The sequence below is a fragment of the Mercenaria mercenaria genome, chromosome 15 (genome assembly GCF_021730395.1).
Source record: "Mercenaria mercenaria strain notata chromosome 15, MADL_Memer_1, whole genome shotgun sequence".
NCBI classification, from domain to species: domain Eukaryota; kingdom Metazoa; phylum Mollusca; class Bivalvia; order Venerida; family Veneridae; genus Mercenaria; species Mercenaria mercenaria.
The window spans coordinates 32,185,960-32,205,142 of record NC_069375.1 but is presented as its reverse complement, the minus strand read 5'-3'; the positions used below and the strand labels follow the sequence as shown (position 1 = coordinate 32,205,142).

General features: G+C 37.5%; 1 protein-coding gene across 4 annotated transcripts in view; it reads left to right on the top strand.

Annotated features, from left to right (window-relative positions):
* Positions 1-19,183, top strand: part of LOC123550425 (nuclear pore complex protein Nup214-like) — a 60,879-nt gene that overhangs the window by 11,818 nt on the left and 29,878 nt on the right. For 3 of the 4 annotated variants that reach the window (XM_053524928.1, XM_053524925.1, XM_053524927.1), the window contains exons 8-20: positions 220-289; positions 1,341-1,467; positions 4,392-4,547; positions 8,238-8,744; positions 10,894-11,178; positions 12,864-13,019; positions 14,096-14,310; positions 14,764-14,913; positions 15,640-15,819; positions 16,691-16,779; positions 17,176-17,346; positions 18,280-18,452; positions 18,610-18,714. In XM_053524928.1, the coding sequence (XP_053380903.1) occupies positions 220-289; positions 1,341-1,467; positions 4,392-4,547; positions 8,238-8,744; positions 10,894-11,178; positions 12,864-13,019; positions 14,096-14,310; positions 14,764-14,913; positions 15,640-15,819; positions 16,691-16,779; positions 17,176-17,346; positions 18,280-18,452; positions 18,610-18,714 (2,384 nt within the window). The remainder of the gene's footprint in view (positions 1-219; positions 290-1,340; positions 1,468-4,391; positions 4,548-8,237; positions 8,745-10,893; positions 11,179-12,863; positions 13,020-14,095; positions 14,311-14,763; positions 14,914-15,639; positions 15,820-16,690; positions 16,780-17,175; positions 17,347-18,279; positions 18,453-18,609; positions 18,715-19,183) is intronic. The other variant, XM_053524926.1, reaches the window with a different exon arrangement.

Here is a 19,183-nt window from a genome sequence, read left to right as displayed (position 1 = left end):
ATACTCTGTTGATAAAACTTCCAGATCTTATCTAAAAGAAAAAAAAGTAGCCTTTTTCCAAACAGAAACAAAAAATCAGTGCGATTTTGTTTCTGTTGCAGCATGCGGCAGATTGAATAATTTCACCATAACTGATTTACTGTTGGAAATCTGTTTAAAATTCAAATCGAATAAATGAACAGAAAGGATTTAAGTTAAATGTTCTATTTCTTTCTGTAGGGACATGGTATTGGCAGCCTCCAGTAATTCTGCAGAGATTGGTATAGTTGGAAAACATCTTGATAATAAGGTATTTCATTATTTCATTACATGCATAGTTGTAAATTATTTGTAAATATTTACTGGATGTGTACTGTTGAATATTTGTACCTAATATAAAATGTAGGTTTGTATAGGTGATTAGAGAGCTCCAGGCCAATACAGAAAAGTTCAAAACGATGACTTGCATTCCCAGTTTACAGCAAAAGTACATTGATCACATGTCATCTTGAGCCGCCCGCTTAGCTCAGTAGGTAAGAGCGTTGGTCTACGGATCGCGGGGTCGTGAGTTCGATCCTCGGGCGGGGCGTATGTTCTCCGTGACTATTTGATAAACGACATTGTGTCTGAAATCGTTAGTCATCCACCACTGATTCATGTGGGGAAGTTGGCAGTTACTTGCGGAGAACAGGTTTGTACTGGTACAGAATCCAGGAACACTGGTTAGGTTAACTGCCCGCCGTTACATGACTGAAATACTGTTGAAAAACGGCATTGAACCCAAAACAAACAAACAAACAAGCATGTCATCTTTGTTCAATAAGTATGTAGACTGATGCCGTAACACCCCATGTGGTTCTGGGACGATCTGTATATGAAAAGAATTGTAACAACTGCCTTACCCTTGCATGATCGTAAGAGGCGATTAATAGGGTCTTAACACTTGGTTTTGCAGTAACTCTGTGACTCCAGCAGGTATGCAAATTTTGATTCCATACCACATGTTTTTATTTTGATGTAAATGAGATGTGGAACCAAAATCTGTAGTCCTGTTTGGCGCCATATAACCTATACTGTGTTGGTGCGCCGTAAAACCCAAATAGATAAATGATGCTGTAACTTCAAACAAGCCAATAAAGATGTATTTAGTTTGTATCATTTTGAAACTGTCTTGAGATCAAAAATGGACTTTTACAGGATATCAGGAAAATCTTAATGGGACTAGTGATTCATAAGAATTTTAAAATGTTTATGGACTTTGTAAGATATATACCTTTATGCGATTAACATGTCTGTGATGGAAAATATATTGAAATATATTGAGATTAACAAAATGGATTATGTATAGCTTTCTGTTTCAGAGTACATTGGAAAGATGGAACCTGGATGATTCAGCAAGGGCAGAGTGCCCCCTCACTGATGATTATGCTGATACTTACCCTATGGGATTTGCCGTAGATTTCTCTTCACAGACCCCTATACCTCTAGGTAAATATGCTGATACATAATATGATTTTTAGCTCGACTATACAAAGTATAAGGAGAGCTATCCTACTTGACCCGGCGTCGGCGTCTTTCCACGTCCCCACCTTGGTTAAAGTTTTTTTACACTTTCTCTTTTTTCAACTTATCTCTGTAATTACTTGATGGAGTTGACAAACTTGAAATACTTATTCCTCATCATCATCCACATCATCTGACATAAGGGCCATAACTCTGGCACCAATATTTCATCAATTATCCCCCTTTTCACTTAGATTTTCAGGTTAAAGTTTTGATGCACTTTCACTCTATCTCTGTTATTACTGAATGGATTTGATTCAAACTTAAAATAGTTGTTCAACATCATCACCCACATCATATAACACAAGGTGCATAACTCTGGCACCATTTTTTCATGAATTATTCCCCTTTTTACTTAGAATTTCAGGTTAAAGTTTTATGCACTTTCACTCTATCTCTATTATTACTGAATGGATCTGATTCAAACTTAAAATAGTTGTTCAACATCATCACCCTGATCATATGACACAAGGTGCATAACTCTGGGACCAATTTTTAGCTCATCTGATTTTTTGAAAAAAAATGATGAGTTATTGTCATCACTTGAGCGGTTGTCGGCGTCGGCGTTGCCTGGTTAAGTTTTATGTTTAGGTCAGCTTTTCTCCTAAACTATCAAAGCTATTGCTTTGAAACTTGGAATACTTGTTTACCATCATAAGCTGACCCTGTATAGCAAGAAACATAACTCCATCTTGCTTTTTGCAAGATTTATGGCCCCTTTTGTACTTAGAAAATATCAGATTTCTTGGTTAAGTTTTATGTTTAGGTCAACTTTTCTCCTAAACTATCAAAGCTATTGCTTTGAAACTTGGAATACTTGTTCACCATCATAAGCAGACCCTGTACATCAAGAAACATAACTCCATCTTGCTTTTTGCAAGATTTATTGCCCCTTTTGGACTTAGAAACTCAGTTTTCTTGGTTAAGTTTTATGTTTAGGTCAGCTTTTATCCTAAACTATCAAAGCTATTGCTTTAAAACTTGCAACACTTGTTCACCATCATAAGTTGACCCTGTACAGCAAGAAACATAACTCCATTCTGCTTTTTGCAAGATTTATGGCCCCTTTTGGACTTAGAAAATATCAGATTTCTTGGTGAAGTTTTATGTTTAGGTCAACTTTTTCTCTTAAACTATCAAAGCTATTGCTTTGAAACTTGCAACACTTGTTGACCATCATAAGCTGACCCTGTACAGCAAGCAACATAACTCCATCCAGCTTTTTGCAATAATTATTGCCCTTTTTGGTCTTAGAAAATCATTTTCTTGGTTGAGTATTATGTTTAAGTCAACTTTTCTCATAAACTATCAAAGCTATTGCTTTAAAACTTGCAACAGTTTTTCACCATCATAAGTGGACACTGAACATCAAGAAACATAACTCTATCCTGCTTTTTGCAAGAATGATGGCCCTTTTTAGACTTAGAAAATCATGGGTAGGACAATATTTCTATTACACAAAAAAAATCAGATGAGCGTCAGCACCCGCAAGGCGGTGCTCTTGTTCATTAATTATTCCCCCTTTTTACTTAGAATTTCAGGTTAAAGTTTTGGTGCACTTTCACTCTACCTCTGTTATTACTGAATGGATTTGATTCAGACTTAAAATAGTTGTTCAGCATCATCACCCACATCATATGACACAAGATGCGTAACTCTGGCACAATTTTTCATGAATTATTCCCCTTTTTACTTAGAATTTCAGGTTAAAGTTGTATGCACTTTCACTCTATCTCTGTTATTACTGAATGGATCTGATTCAAACTTAAACAATTGTTCAACATCACTACCCTGATCATATGACACAAGGTGCATAACTCTGGGACCAATTTTTCATTAATTAGTCCCCCTTTTTACTTAGAATTTGAGGTTAAAGTTTTGATGCACTTTCACTCTGTCTCTGTTATTACAGAATGGATTTGATTCAAACTTAAAATAGTTGTTCAACATCATCACCCACACCATATGACACAAGGTGCATAACTCTGGCACCAATATTTAATGAATTATGCCCTTTTTGCTTAGGATATACTTATATAGTGTTTTGATACATTTTATCTTTACCTCTCTTATTACTTTAAGTTGATATTTTTGACACAGAGTCAGGCTATTGTGCAATATCTTCATCCACAACTGGAGTCATTAAACACTCCAATGACAGCTCTAGTTTCCTCAGATGTGCCCAGTTTCACTATCCAACATCGAAATAGTCGAGCGCGCTGTCTCCTGTGACAGCTCTTGTTTGATGAATTCTCAAAACGGTTCTTCATACTTTTATGTAATTATACTGTTATGTATATTTTTGGTTTCTGTGTATATTTCTCCTCACAGGATGTAAATAGATAGGTTGAGAAATTTCAGATTTTCCAATAAGTTTACATATTAGGCAATGCCCTTGCTCAGAAATCATAATCGTTTGTGAAGCTTAGAATTTGGACACATGGTCGACACCATTGTGTAATGGAACAAATAGTAGTTTTGCATTTTTCTAGGCAGGAAAATGCTAAATTATCCATTTCTTATCTTTTCTGTGTACATTCTTGACACAGTATGTGGTTTACTATAAGATTCTCCTCTCAGCAGCCTGTACCTAATTATACTGATACACTTTGTATGGAATTTACTTTAGATTTGCCCTAACAGTAAAAGCACCCTATGCCTTTTGGTAGATTTGGCCGTGCTTATTATGGAATTTACAGCAAATTTTCTCCTCCTAGAATTCTGTACCTAGATAATTATGCCTGTGCATTAAACTGTATTTTGCTTTTATTGTTGTTTTAGGAAAACTGATTCTGCATGTTACATGTTTGTGTTATTAGTTATTACACATACTTTCACGTACATTACAGGAGATGAGAAGACACACCCACCGTCACCTCTTATGTTGATACTGTCTACAGAAGGGCTGATCCTGCCCTATCATATGATGTACATGCATCAATCTGCTCCTGCTATATGTGTTCCCGCCCAGGCACTGCCAGCAGCTGCAACAAGACAAGCTACAGGTTGATACACATGTCACACTTTCCCACATCTTTGTTCAATTCATCTCATACAAACCTTTCAGTCATGTATGACCAAGACCTAAGGTTATAAATCTTACACAGTTTATAATTTTTTGATGATGGCACATTCCTAAAGTTGACCAATGGTAACTTTAGGTCTGTAAGTATTGTACCTTTCTGAAACTGGTCTCCAAAATCTGTTTTTAACACTTTGAAACCAGGCTGACTTTTGGGTCCAAGCTGAAGTAAACAGTGTCAGTTTTAACTTTCAGTTCTTTGTGTCATTGCTGTGTGCATTATTTTATTTTCTAAGTTTGTCCATCTGCATCAGTCTGTCTGTCCTTCAGTCATTCACAAATGCTGGACTCTGTCATAACTTAAAAAGTACAAGTTACTCTTTCGTGAAACGTGGGATTTAGATAGAAGGCAATATGTAAAATATGCACATCATTTTTTGTCGAGCCTGCTTGCAGTGAGCTCAATACAGTCTTCTCTTTTGATAGGTCGGTGTATGTGCATCCGTGCGTGCATCCGTCCAATTTTGTCCGGACCATAACTTTGACATGCATGGACCAATCTTGTTATCCCCCGACGAAAGTTGGAGGATATAGTTTTGGCGTTGTCCGTCTTTCCGTCCGTCCGTCCTTCCGTCTTTCCATCCGTCCGTCCATCCGAAGCCATATCTAGGAAATGGTTAGGAATATTTATTTAAAACTTCATATACGTGTTCACCACAATGAGTTCTTGCGGCCCATCAAGATTCAGTCAGATTGCCCAAGTAACACCAGAGTTATGGCCCTTAGAAGTTTCTAGTGTTAACTATATAGGGTACTAAAAATATGGCAATTTCTGCATCATAACTTTTGATATATTTGACCTAGAACTATGAAACTTAAACAGAATTTAGATCACCATAATGTGGTTGTGTACACACAATTTCATTTGGATTTATTTGTAAATTAAGAGTTATTGCCCTTTAATTGTATAAAAATCCACATATTTGTACATAACAAACTTACCATTTGGTAGAATTTCATTAAATTTCTTTCATTCTTTTCCATGAACATTTATTGTAAACATGTGAAGTTGTGTACCCACACCTGGTCACCCCCTTACCTTGATCACACACCTCCCCCCCCCCCCCCCCCCCCCCCCCCCCCCCCCCAAAAAAAAAAAAAAAAAAAAAAAAAAATTCATTCCTTATTTTAGATTTTTTTCAAACAAACTTCATATACATGTTCACCACTATGAGGTTATGGGGCCCTTCAGATTTCAGACAGATTGCCCAAGTAACACCAGAGTTATGGCCCTTAGAAGTTTCTAGTGTTAACTATATAGGGTACTATAGATATGCCAATTTCTGCGTCATAACTTTTGATATATTTGACCTAGAACTATGAAACTTTAACAGAAATTAGAGCACTATAATGTGGTTGTGCACAGATAATTTTGTAAGGATTTCTTTTTGTAACTTCAGAGTTATTGCCCTTTAATTGTCTAAAAATCCACATATTTGTACATAACAAACTTACCATTTGGCAGAATTTCATTAAATTTCTTTCATTCTTTTCTGTGAACATTTATTATAAACATGTGAAGTTGCGCACCCACACCTGGTCACCCACCCCCCTCCCCTCCCCAAAAAAATTTTTTTTTTTCATTTCTTATTTTAGATTTTTTTTAAACCTTCCAAGTTGTACCATTCCCCCACCTCGCTTCTCCACCCAGTCATGCCCACCACTGATCATGCATCCTCTGCCCCACCCCCTCCAACTTCACCCTTTTACCTTGTTTTTTTTTTCATTTTTAATTTTCAATCAATATTTATAATCAGCATGTGAAATTTTGTTTTCTTTCCCGTTCCCCTGCACCCCCACCCCCTAAAAAAATAAATATATACATATATCTATATATATAGATATATATATTTCCATTCCTTTTTATGCCCCCGAAGGGAGGCATATTGTTTTTGAACTGTCTGTCAGTTGGTCTGTCAGTCTGTCCGCAATTTTCGTGTCCGGTCCATATTTTTGTCATCGATGGATGGATTTTCAAATAACTTGGCATGAATGTGTACCACAGTAAGACGACGTGTCGCGCGCAAGACCCAGGTCCGTAGCTCAAAGGTCAAGGTCACACTTAGACGTTAAAGGTCATTTTTCATGATAGTGCATTCGTGTCCGGTCCATATCTTTGTCATCCATGGATGGATTTTCAAATAACTTGGCATGAATGTGTACCACAGTAAGACGATGTGTCGCATGCAAGACCCAGGTCAGTAGTTCAAAGGTCAAGGTCACACTTAGACGTAAAAGGTCATATTTCATGATAGTGCATTGATGGGGTGTCCGGTCCATATCTTTGTCATGCATGCATGGATTTTAAAATTATTGGGCATGAATGTGCACCACAGTAAGGTGACGTGTCGCGCTCAAGACCCAGGTCCGTAGGTCAAAGGTCCTAAACTCTAACATCGGCCATAACTATTCATTCAAAGAGCCATCGGGGGCATGTTACATCCTATGGAGACAGCTCTTGTTTTTTTTTTTTAAATGTTCAAACCTTCAACATGTTAAGTTGTGACTGCACAAACCTTGCCCTCAGCCATGTTCAAGATATTTTACCTGTGTTCTCTTAAGGACATCTGATCTTTTAAGTTCAAATGTACATGTGTAAAACAGCAACACCTTGTGCCAAACCACTCAAAGACAATATTTCATTCCAGTTAAAACTTCAAGCTCACATTTCAATTAACTGCATTTAATTTTAAAAGCTAAGCTTATTACAGTAAGCATATCCCATTCAAAATAAATTCTTTAGTCAGGATCAAAGTATCATACATTTATTATGTACTCTTTAATTAAACATTTGTTTTCTGTTAAATTGTTTTGACTAATGAAATTATTTGCTTCTTATTAACATCCTTAACTTTTTGCCGGATATATCTTTTTGCCGTTCCTCACCACAAACCCTTTCGGCGGGGGATACCAATTCATCGAATTTGCTTGTGTATATTTGGCATGAATGTTTACCTCAATGAGAAGGAATGTCATACGCAAACTCCATGTTCCTATCTCAAAGGTCAAGGTCACAGTTGGAGGTCAAAGGTCAAATTGAAGTTTGTCCAGAGCATTTCTTCTTCATCCATGGTGGGATTTTGATGTAACATTGAAATGAATGTTCACCAGTATGTGACGGAGTGTCATGCACAAGAACCAGGTCCCTAGGTCTAAGGTCAAGGTCACACTTAGAGGCCAAAGATGCTGGCGGGCTCAACATTCTGCCCCTGGCCATGCAGACTGTATTTCTAGTTTTATTCCTTTGTCCGTCCGTCTGTTAGTCATGAAAGATAGGTAACACACTAACTTTTAAAGTACAATAATTGTTTATGAAACCCAAGTATATAGATGGTTAGGGAATATGCAAGTGCTTCAATAAAGTTTCAATACAAAAAATGTTGTTCCTGTATGACATCAGATATGACCAATGCCTCTTTTGGATAGGGGACTTATATCTCTAGGCAATGGTCGTGTTAAAAAATAGATACCCGTAAAAATTCAGTAAAAAGCAAAGTTTGATCAGTGGTGAGTACAAGATACTAATATACTTTATTTATTGGTTTTCCAGGATGCTTTTAAAAGAAGGGCGTTGTTATTTGCTTACAGTATATTTTATTTGATATTTTTTCAGGTGTACCAGCCACACCTTCCTCTCAACAAGGTGTTGTAAAAAATTTGTTTGGCTCTGGAACAACCCAGCCCATTTCTAAACCAGCTGCAACTGGTTTTGCCTTCACTGCTGCTAGCTTAGCTGGTTCTTCTACAACAAAGTCTGGAGCATCCAGTCCATTTTCTTTTGCTGCACCAACATCAGCAGAAACAGGGACAATACCAAAATTTGGTGCTGGGCTTAGCTTGGCTGGTTCCACAACTCAGTCTGGATCTGCTGCTGGTTTCTCACTGGCAACAGGAACTGGGGTACCAGCTGCAAAATCTGATCAATCAGAACCAAAGCCACCATTAAATACAGGATTTGGCTCCACTGCTCTGGCTGGTTCCACAAATAAGTCTGGAGCCAATGCTGGTTTCTCAGTTACTCCAAGTTTTGGGGCACCAACTACAGCAGGTGGGAGTTTCAGTTTTTCCACCAGTACTAATGGGGCTTCAGGATTTGGAGCCAAGAATTCCATAGCTACAGGTAATAACTTGTGTCAGTGATTTTTTTTAAAGGATTCATATGGGCCTAATAGCACAACCTAAAATAGACATCCTTTTCCCAAGTTAAAAAAGCCCCAGTTTTTGAGAGGGCAGAATGTACATATGATGTTAATTTTGCCAATTAAAATTATTAAACCAAAAAAACTACCCACAAAGAATTACTCCTGTTACAGACAAAATATCAGCAATATTGTGCCTTAAACTGTAGGCATTTTGGATAAGCATATATTTGGATATGCACGTACACAGTCAGAGAAAATGGACTGCTTTACATATTTACAGTGAAACACCGCTCGCTCGAGGTCGCAAGGGGATGAGCAAAATGCTCGAGTTATCCATGGTTTCGAGCGACCCAAACATTGACCAACATCTGAAGAAAAAATGAAGTTTTATTGTATCAATTGTCAGCGGTACCATAAATTTGCAGAGGAAACGGTGATGCATAATAATAACAAACCGATGACATTTAAAAAAACGTATCTATGATGTATTAAGTAATAACATACTTGCTTTAATCTAAAGCAAACAGTAATTGATCAATATTTGATCAATAAAACTTTTCTTTAACCTTTCGTCAATAATTAATCTCACTATTAGATCAAATATACCGACAAACAAACATTTAAGATAGTCGGGGAATAGACAACGCAATTTTCACGACGTGCGAACATAATTAACCGATACATTCTGATCGCCGAAGCTGCGAAAAATTTTGACACCTCTGCTCGAGTTAGCCAGAAGCAACAAAGAGTAAATTAATACACAGGGACCAGGTGTCATGCTCGAGCGATCGAGTTATCGATGCTTGACCCAGCCATGGTAAATTCACATAGAAAATAGAAGGAAATCGGCCGGGACCACATGAATTGCTCGAGCGAGCCCGGGTGCTCGAGTCATCGATGCTCGAGCGAGCGGTGTTTCACTGTAGTTATGTTTAGGTTTTTTTTTTTATTGAAACTGTTGCAAAGCTGGAAACATACAAAATTACCACATTTTGCAAAGGTAGATTGTGTTTGATACTCCGAAATGGTGACTTTGTAAATTAATCATGTTTTCCTCTTGCCTTGTTTCAATAAGAAATGAGCCGTGCCATGAGAAAACCAACATAGTGGGTTTGCGACCAGCATGGATCCAGAGCAGCCTGCTTTTTAAGCCTACTGGAATTGGAGAAACTGTTAGCGAACAGCATGGATCCTGACCAGACTGCGCGAATGCTGGTCTGGCTGGTCTGGATCCATGCTGGTGGCACACCCACTATGTTGGTTTTCTCATGGCATGGCTCAAATTATCTTTAGCAGTACGTGTACTTCCTGTGGTCAGTATACTGTTAAATCATTAATATTAGTGGAAGATTAATTTTTATGGTTGTGTCAATTCCAGTGAAAATACCTATTCATTTAGCTTCAAAATTTCAAATCCCCAGATTACCATTTTTGCCAAAACCATGAAACTTCATCCACACGCAGTTAATTGATTTCACTTTAGTGTAGAGTAAACGAACAAAGTTAAAAATGTTCTTACTTGAAATTTAAAAAGATTGTTTTTATTTTGTCAGCATTTTATAACTAACAGCAAACAGTTGAATATTTTTTTATATAAAATCTACAGAAATATCTTGTCTACATTAACATAAACATTTAACCCTTACCCTGCTAAATGTCTATAATGGACTGGTCCATCATTCAATTTGGGCAGTACCATTTATTATTCAAAGGGGTATTTACTGAAAATATACTAACTGAATAGGGAACAGTGCAGACCATGATCAGACTGCATGGATGTGCAGGCTGATCTTGGTCTGCACTGGTCGCAAAGGCAGAATCAGTTGCCGCTAGCAGGCTGAAGGTTAAAGAGGTTCCCCAAGGTTATAAATTTTGCCTGAAACACTGCAGAGTTATTACATTTACTATACGAGTGTTTCACGGGGTACAGTGAAGTACTGATCACTTGAACATAGAAGTTTTGAGTTCAGAATTATTTCCTATCCAAGATGTCCCTTTGAAAATAACCTCAGGCAAAGGTTGGCACCTTGGTAGAACCATTGACCTACAAGCTAGGTGGATTGCTGCTTTAATTGAAGTAGAGCTTTCAGGAAGCTAAAGTTTATTTGTCCATATCTTCAATTTCAGACGCAGTAGGATTTAAAACAACCATTAATTCTGCAGCATCAAGTACACCAGGATTCACCTTCGCAGCAAAGGTCACAGAACCAGGACCCCAAACTTCAGGGCTCAGTTTCAAACCAGCAACAACAAGTAAAACTCCAACACCTTTGTTTGGTCAAAGCAGTCAAAGTCAGGCACCTACACCAACATTTGGTCTCTCCGCCCAAAAGACAGCAACGGCAACCACGACAGCAGCAGCACCAGTATTGCCGGCATTTGGGAAAGCTCCAACAGCATCAGTCGCCAATGGTAATTAACAGATACATGTACTTGGCTTTCTTCATAATATAACATTGATGCAGTTACTCAGGTGGCTGTAATATTGAAGTTTTTGTCGAGCCCGCTGGCGGTGAGCTGGACATTGTTTTCACAATGAGGGTTTGGTGTATGTGCGTGTGTTGTGTGTGCGTCCATCAGGATTTGTTTGTCCAGACCATGACTTTGACAGGCATGGAGCAATCTTGTTTATATTTGGCATGAATGTTAACCTCAGTGAGATGGAGTGTCATGCGCAAACCCAAGGTTCCTATCGCAAATGTCAAGGTCACAGTTGGAGGTCAAAGGTCATGTCAGATTTTGTCCAGCTTGTAAGTTTGACATGCATTGAGGAAACTTGTTTATATTTGGCATGAATGTTTAACTCGGTGAGACAGAATGTTGTGTGCAAACCTCAGGTTCCCATCTAAAAGGTCAAGGTCACAGTTAGGGGTCAAAGGGCGGGCTCAACATGTTGCCTGTGGGCATCTAGTTTATATATTGATTAGCTAAATGATTTTACACAACTGAATTACTTTTTGAAAATGTAGCATAAAATAAAGTGCTGTATTTATGCCCCCATGAAGAAGAGGGGTCTGTTGTATTGCACATGTTGGTCGGTTCATCAGACTTATTAGGATTATCTCCTGCAGTTGTTAGATTATCTTTGTTCTTTTGAGGCTTAGTACTTCAATGGTCAAGGTCACAGTGACCACTGGACTGAAAACTATTGCTGATCAATAACTGTAGAAACCTTGGATATTCAGATTGCTAAACTTCATATGCTGATTGCCTGTGACCTATTGATGACCCTAGTGTCTGTAGAGGTGAGTATGTCAGAGCTCAAGATCATTGAGACAAAAAGAGCACCTACATCAGTCAATAATGCTTAGGTCGGCAGATTTCATAGACTAATTGCCTGTGGTCTGTAGATGACAAGATGTGTCCTTTCGGTCAGTGCATTACCCCCGTCATATCAAAGATGTGAAAAATGGTACTAGTAGCTTCCTCACTTTGCACTAAGGATTTAGAGTAATAGTTCAAGGACTGGTCAGCCCATTGGCACTTTAATGTGACTGGATGGGGTATCATGTCAGCCGTCTGCAGGGTGATATTGCAGTGAGGCAGCACTATAAAGTTGGTCATTGTGCTTACTGCTACAAGTAGACACCGTCATTTATATAACTGAAAAATTGTTGAGGAAGATGTAATTCAAACACACACAATACTGTTGACAGGCCTGCATGGAAGGCATATGTGTTTACTAACAGTTGTGGAACAATCCTGTTGACGTAATATGTCTTTAAAGTTGTTCCAAAATTTGTTAGATTTGCTTCTGGAGTTTCCTTCTATTTTAGGCAAATGAGCCGTGATGAGAAAAAAACCAACATAGTGCGTTTGCGACCAGCGTAGATCCAGACCAGCCTGCACATCCGCGCTGCAGTGAGTCTGGTCAGGATCCATACTTTTCGCTTTCAAAGCCTATTGCAGTTAGAGAAACAGTTAGCGAATAGCATGGATCCTGACCAGACTGGCAGATGCGCAGGCTGGTCTGCATCCATGCTGGTTGCAAATGCACTATGTTGGTTTTCTCATGGCACAGCTCAAATTTGTTTTAAGGTGAACAGATTTGTCAATATTTAACTGGTTTCCTTTACATTGCACGTGTTGTGTTTCAGCATCAGCATCTGGTATTGGATCTACAACTGCAGCAGTTAGTAAACCAGTCCCAAGCTTTACAGGTCAGAGTTCAGCTTTCACAGGAATGCCGTCTGCTGCAATAGGAAGACCATTACCCAAATCTGATAGTCAGACCTCAGATCTGGGTCAGTCAGGTAAACAAATTTATGATGTCCAGGCAGTACATCTTTCAGCTAAGTATGTAAAAAAATCTGTTGGTGTATGTTATATGGTTGATAATTTGATGGAGGACATAACCTATAAAAACATCCATTTTCCACCTCTTTTTAGCTCTATTAGAAGAATAGGGGAGCTATCCTACTCGCCCCGGTGTCGGCATGAGCTTAGCGTGAGTGTGAGCGTGAGCACACAAATGTTAAAGTTTGCGTACCACCCCAAATATTTTCAAAGTCCATTGAGATATTGCTTTCATATTTTGCATACTTGTTTACCATCATGACCCAAGTCTGTAAAAAGGAGGAGGCAACTCTATCAAGCATTTTGACTGAATTATGGCCCCTTTTCGACTTAGAATAAATGTTAAAGTTTGCCTACCACCCCAAATATTTTCAAAGTCCAATGTGATATTGCTTTCATATTTTGCATACTTGTTTACCATCATGACCCCAGTCTGTAAAAAGGAGGAGGCAACTCTATCAAGCATTTTGACTGAATTATGGCCCCTTTTTGACTTAGAATATGCTTCTTGTAATGTTGAAGTTATACTCATAGCTTATATTATACTATCAAGCACTGAGAATAGTTGAGCGCGCTGTCCACTGACAGCTCTTGTTGTTTTTTTTTTCAAGTATGGAAGTCTTTTTACCTAGGGACATCATGGAACAAGTTTGAAGTAAATGAATAACCTATGTAACTGAAAATACTATTCTTGTAAAGGATTGTTTAATGTGACAAAATGATTAAACCAAAAATAAAACTTGGAACAAGTTTGTCCTGTTTGAGTTATGTGAAGCTATATCATTTTTGTAGGCATTAAATTTCATAGTTTTGATCCAAACAGCTAATTTAAGGAGGGAATCAATTCATGGATTGCAACTTTTGAGCATAAAAATGAATGGAAATTTTGCTTTTTCATTGGGATTTAATTTTATGGATTAATTCAACCTAGAAATCCATGGAAATTGATCCCAAAGAAATATTTGGGATTCACAGTATTTCTGTATGATTAACAATATTTCTATATATTATAGTTTTTTTACCATTTGTAAAGCAGGCACCTTTGTTCCAAAGTCACCAACTCAAGCCCCTCCCCCACCTGCATACCCAGCATCTGGTATAGCTCCGCAGTCGCCAAAGTTTGCTCCACCTCCACAGTATCCTAGCGATGCTCCACAGTATACTGGCGATACTCAAGATGGTCGACAAGAACAAGGGGAGACAACTGATGAAGTTGACAAGCAATTTTCAAAGAGTATTTTAGATGAGGTATTGATGTTTCGATTTTTTGAAAATGATGACGTTGTTTAATGCATAAACAGTCCAAGCCTTTTCCTCATATTTAATCCATATTCCGATCTTCAATTTATGCTATATTTATAGTGGGCACAGTGATCATTTCAATTTATGGAAGCTAGAATGATTTTCAGTATGCTAAATCAGAGAGATAGTACTAATGATAAATCCATATTCATGAAATTCACAGTGATTATGGTGATAAAAATGTCATATTTATGGAAGTTACAGTGAATATTATTTTGAAGTTACAATAACCGTGCTGATGAAAATATCATATTTATTGAAGTCACTAACTACTATGCTGATGAAAATGTCATATTTATTGAAGTCACTGTATCTAAACTCAAGTATAAGAAGATAAAAAGATTATTCTAATTGAATGCTGTAACATTTATAGATGTAATTCACAAACCTTTATTACAGATTGAACATTTTGGGAAAGAGCTTGCAGACTTCAGGCATAAAGCAAAGCGTACTGACTACATTGTGGGTACCAAAGATGATATGAAACGTCTTAAACAACAAACGCAGGAAATGGACAATTTCTGTACAGAAATAAAAACCACAGTTCAGGTATTGTATACTGAAGTTTGTCATTTTGATACATTTTAATCACTGTTCTAATATGAAAAAGCTATGCATGTTTCCATTTAAACACAGCAATATTGATGTCACATTGACATATTATTTGGTGTCATACAGGTGCCAAGAAAGAACACTAACACATTTGATCTACTATTTTGTATAAAAGAGATGTACAATGGAAATAATATAACAGAACATGTTTCACTTAATTCATATACTCATTGTATCAAAATCCTGGCTGGAACCTTTGATACAGTAGTGTTCAAAGTTTCAGAGGAGTGTAGACCTGTATGTTTACTATTTGTACTATAGGAAGAAAAAGAAGTTCAGGATCAGAAAGCACTGGTAATGGACATGTTCTCTATGGTAGAGGAGTGTAAACCTATATATATATACTATTTGTACTGTAGGAAGAGAAGAAAGAAGTTCAGGATCAGAAAGCACTGGTACTGGACATGTTCTCTATGGTAGAGGAGTGTAAACCTATATATATATACTATTTGTACTGTAGGAAGAGAAGAAAGAAGTTCAGGATCAGAAAGCACTGGTACTGGACATGTTCTCTATGGTAGAGGAGTGTAAACCTATATATATATACTATTTGTACTGTAGGAAGAGAATAAAGAAGTTCAGGATCAGAAAGCACTGGTACTGGACATGTTCTCTATGGTAGAGGAGTGTAGACCTGTATAATATATACTATTTGTACTGTAGGAAGAGAATAAAGAAGTTCAGGATCAGAAGGCACTGGTACTAGACATGTTCTCTATGGTAGAGGAGTGTAGACTGAGGCAACATATGAACACAGATCATAAATATCTACATCTACTCAAGTCAAGAGCGCTGGATCCCGGCAGTGCTGAGAAATTACAGCAGTTACAGCTACAGTATCAGGTGAGAGGCAAATGATTCAATAATGTTTTCACATAATTGAGCCGTGCCATGGGAAAACCAACATAGTGGCTTTGCGACCAGCATGGATCCAGACCAGCCTGCCCATCCGCGCAGTCTGGTCAGGATCCATGCTGTTCGCTAATAGTTTCTCCAATTCCAATAGGCTTTAAAAGCGAACAGCATGGAGCCTGACCAGAGTGCGCGGATGCGCAGGCTGGTCTGGATCTATGCTGGTCGCATACCCACTTTGTTGGTTTTCTCATGGCACGGCTCATATTGTCATACAGGCGTCATTTATTATGCCCTGTATTGAAGAAGACAGTGTATATTGTTTGGTTCCTTGGTCTGTTGGTAGACCAGTTTGTTTCTTGTCAAACACTGGAGAATGCTTTGACCTTCAGCCCCTAAACTTGATAGGAATATTGCCTGTGGCCAATACTTGACCCATTATAGGAGTCATTTGGTCATTGGTCAAGATCACAGTCGGCTTTTGGCTGAAAATTTTGTCCTATTGATATGTGTAGAACAATTTGAGCTTAAGCCATTAAACTGCATAGGATGAATGCTGTGGTTAGTAGAAGGGGTCAAAGATTAGAGCATTTATAAGGATTTACCAGAGATAGATCAGTATGGGTGGAGAGGGTGGAGAGAGCATATTATCATATTAGCAGTTAACAAAAAAAAAATCTGTTTATTACTTTCTTTTCAGCTTAACCTGACTTTGCTCGAAGCTTGTTTGAATAACCCATATTGCTTTACCAAGAAAAATCACTAGTTGTGTTGTATGAGGAGGTAAAGCTGTGGTTATTATGGGTTTGAACCCACAACTTGCAGTTATTGTAACCAACACTGTCTAAAATTATAAATACAGGTGTTAGATCAAGGTTTGAGAGATGTGGATCTTATCTTAGACACACAGTGGGAAGAGTACCAGAATAGAAAGAAGAATAGAACAAACAGGTAACATGCAAAATCTGCAGCGAAAAATAATAACCATGACAGTAATACATTAAATACGAAATAATTTAGGGGATGTAAAATTATTGCTCTTTTTTTGTCTATATATCTTAGTCTGTGAAATACTACTAATTGAATTTAGTTCCAACTAAACAAAAATGCTTTTCAGTTTTAGTACATAGTGAAGATCTAACATGGTTTAAATCATTGACATTAAATCGATTTCACCTCACCTATGTATTAGTCTTGCATTGGGTATCATGTTAGCAACCCACTTAGCTTTCTAACATGATGTTGATGGCTATATCCGTACTTGTCCATAAATAATACTTGGAGTAAAAGCTGTATGAGTGTGATTTAAACTCACTGTAACAAAAGAAACTATATTTGTTTTTATAGAGTACAAAATCCAACCAATGATGCTGTATATAGAGTTGTGAAGAGTAACAGTAACCTGATTACAGCACAGAAAAACAAACTGAAGGAACTCGAGGAAAGATTGAAACAACTCAAACTGTACAATAAAACATCAGCCTGGAATAATACCACATCTTCCTTCAGCAGTGGAGAGTAAGTACAATAAAACATCAGCATCTTCCTTCAGCAGTGGAGAGTAAGTACAATAAAACATCGGCCTGGAATAATACAACATCTTCCTTCAGCAGTGGAGAGTAAGTACAGTAAAACATCGGCCTGGAATAATACCACATCTTCCTTCAGCAGTGGAGAGTAAGTACAATAAAACATCGGCCTGGAATAATACCACATCTTCCTTCAACAGTGGAGAGTAAGTACAATAAAACATCGGCCTGGAATAATACCACATCTTCCTTCAGCAGTGGAGAGTAAGTACAATAAAACATCAGCCTGGAATAATACCACATCTTCCTTCAGCAGTGGAGAGTAAGTACAATAAAACATCAGCCTGGAATAATACCACATCTTCCTTCAGCAGTGGAGAGTAAGTCTGATAAAAAAAGACAATGCCTGTATTCATCAATGTTTTCAGTCAGAATCATAATGTTGAAATGCTAAAATTTCTTTTTGCCCTATATTTGAAAATTTGGAATAGATTGTAATGAAACTTGGCACAAATATAACGTATACTGCAGCAAACTGTTGTGTTTAGTTTCAGCAGTTTACATACTTTACAAAAGAAGTTTGGTCTTTGAAATAAATCATATGCTTGCTTGAAACTGTGATCTTTCTTCAATGGCTTTCAGATTTCATTTAAACCTTACACAAACATTTACCACTATTTACAAAATTCAGAAAGCTTGTTAAGCAGTTTTCATTGAAGAATTCTTTGGGAAATAGTCACAGTGGTTTCAAGTTTTGCTATTATTAGCAAAAAGAGCAATAGCAGACATGGGTGTTTTCTGTTCAATCATAAAAAAAGTTATGTGAATTATACCTAAACAGTGGTTACTTATCTAAGCTCGAAAAGTGAAGGTACAATTGTATCTATGGATTAAGTAAGCTTTCATCAGCCTGTCTTTTTAGCACAACAACAGAGTTATCAAACTTGGCAGACACTCTCCTGTCAGGGAATCCAGTTCAGTCTAAAAATGACCCTCCAGTGAAGGAGGAAAGAAGAGTGGACAGGAACAGACTGGAGAGGTTGAGAGAACACCTTTGCAGACGCAATGTATCAGTTGTACGCTCAACAAAGCCTGGTAGGTTTCTTATATTTATAGCTAAATAAGTAAATTTGCTTTGCAAAATAGAATTGGACACTGGTCTTGTAATAAAAAACACTTAAGTGTTACTAACATAAGCTTTATATTTTCTTAGTTATAAATAAACTAACTAACTATTTTGTCTCATTTTCAGGAAACTTGTCAGTGTTGAAGATTCCAGATAGCCAGCTTGAGAGGTCTGTGTTCAGAAATTCACAGCAGCAACTTTCAGATCTAGAAGGCGTCCAAAGGAATGCAGGTATATTGTAATTGCATACTTGTGTTAAATCAAAGAACCTATTCTTAACTTTTTATCAATAAGCAATCTCACTATTAGCTGAAATATACCAACATACAAACATTTTAAATCATCAAAGAAAATATCGCGTAATTCTCTCGGTGTGCGAAAATTTTGTTTGCCATTAACTGGTTTACTCTCACTTTCCTAAGGTGGAAAAGTTTTACCAAGTGTGATTGATCTTGCTATTAGCAACAAAGAACAGACTAACAAACAGGTGTCATACTTTAGCCTGACCAAGCTGTTACATTTTATGTAGAATGTAGGGGAACAGCTGTAACTGTGTGAAAAGTCGCCTTATGACCTATGATTTTCTTGATGCGACTTTAAACTCCACAAAAACAGAGTAACTGTATGAATTGCCTATGAAAGCTAGGGTGCCCAATCCAGCAATGCTTGAATGAGTGTTTTTTTTACTGTAATAAGTATG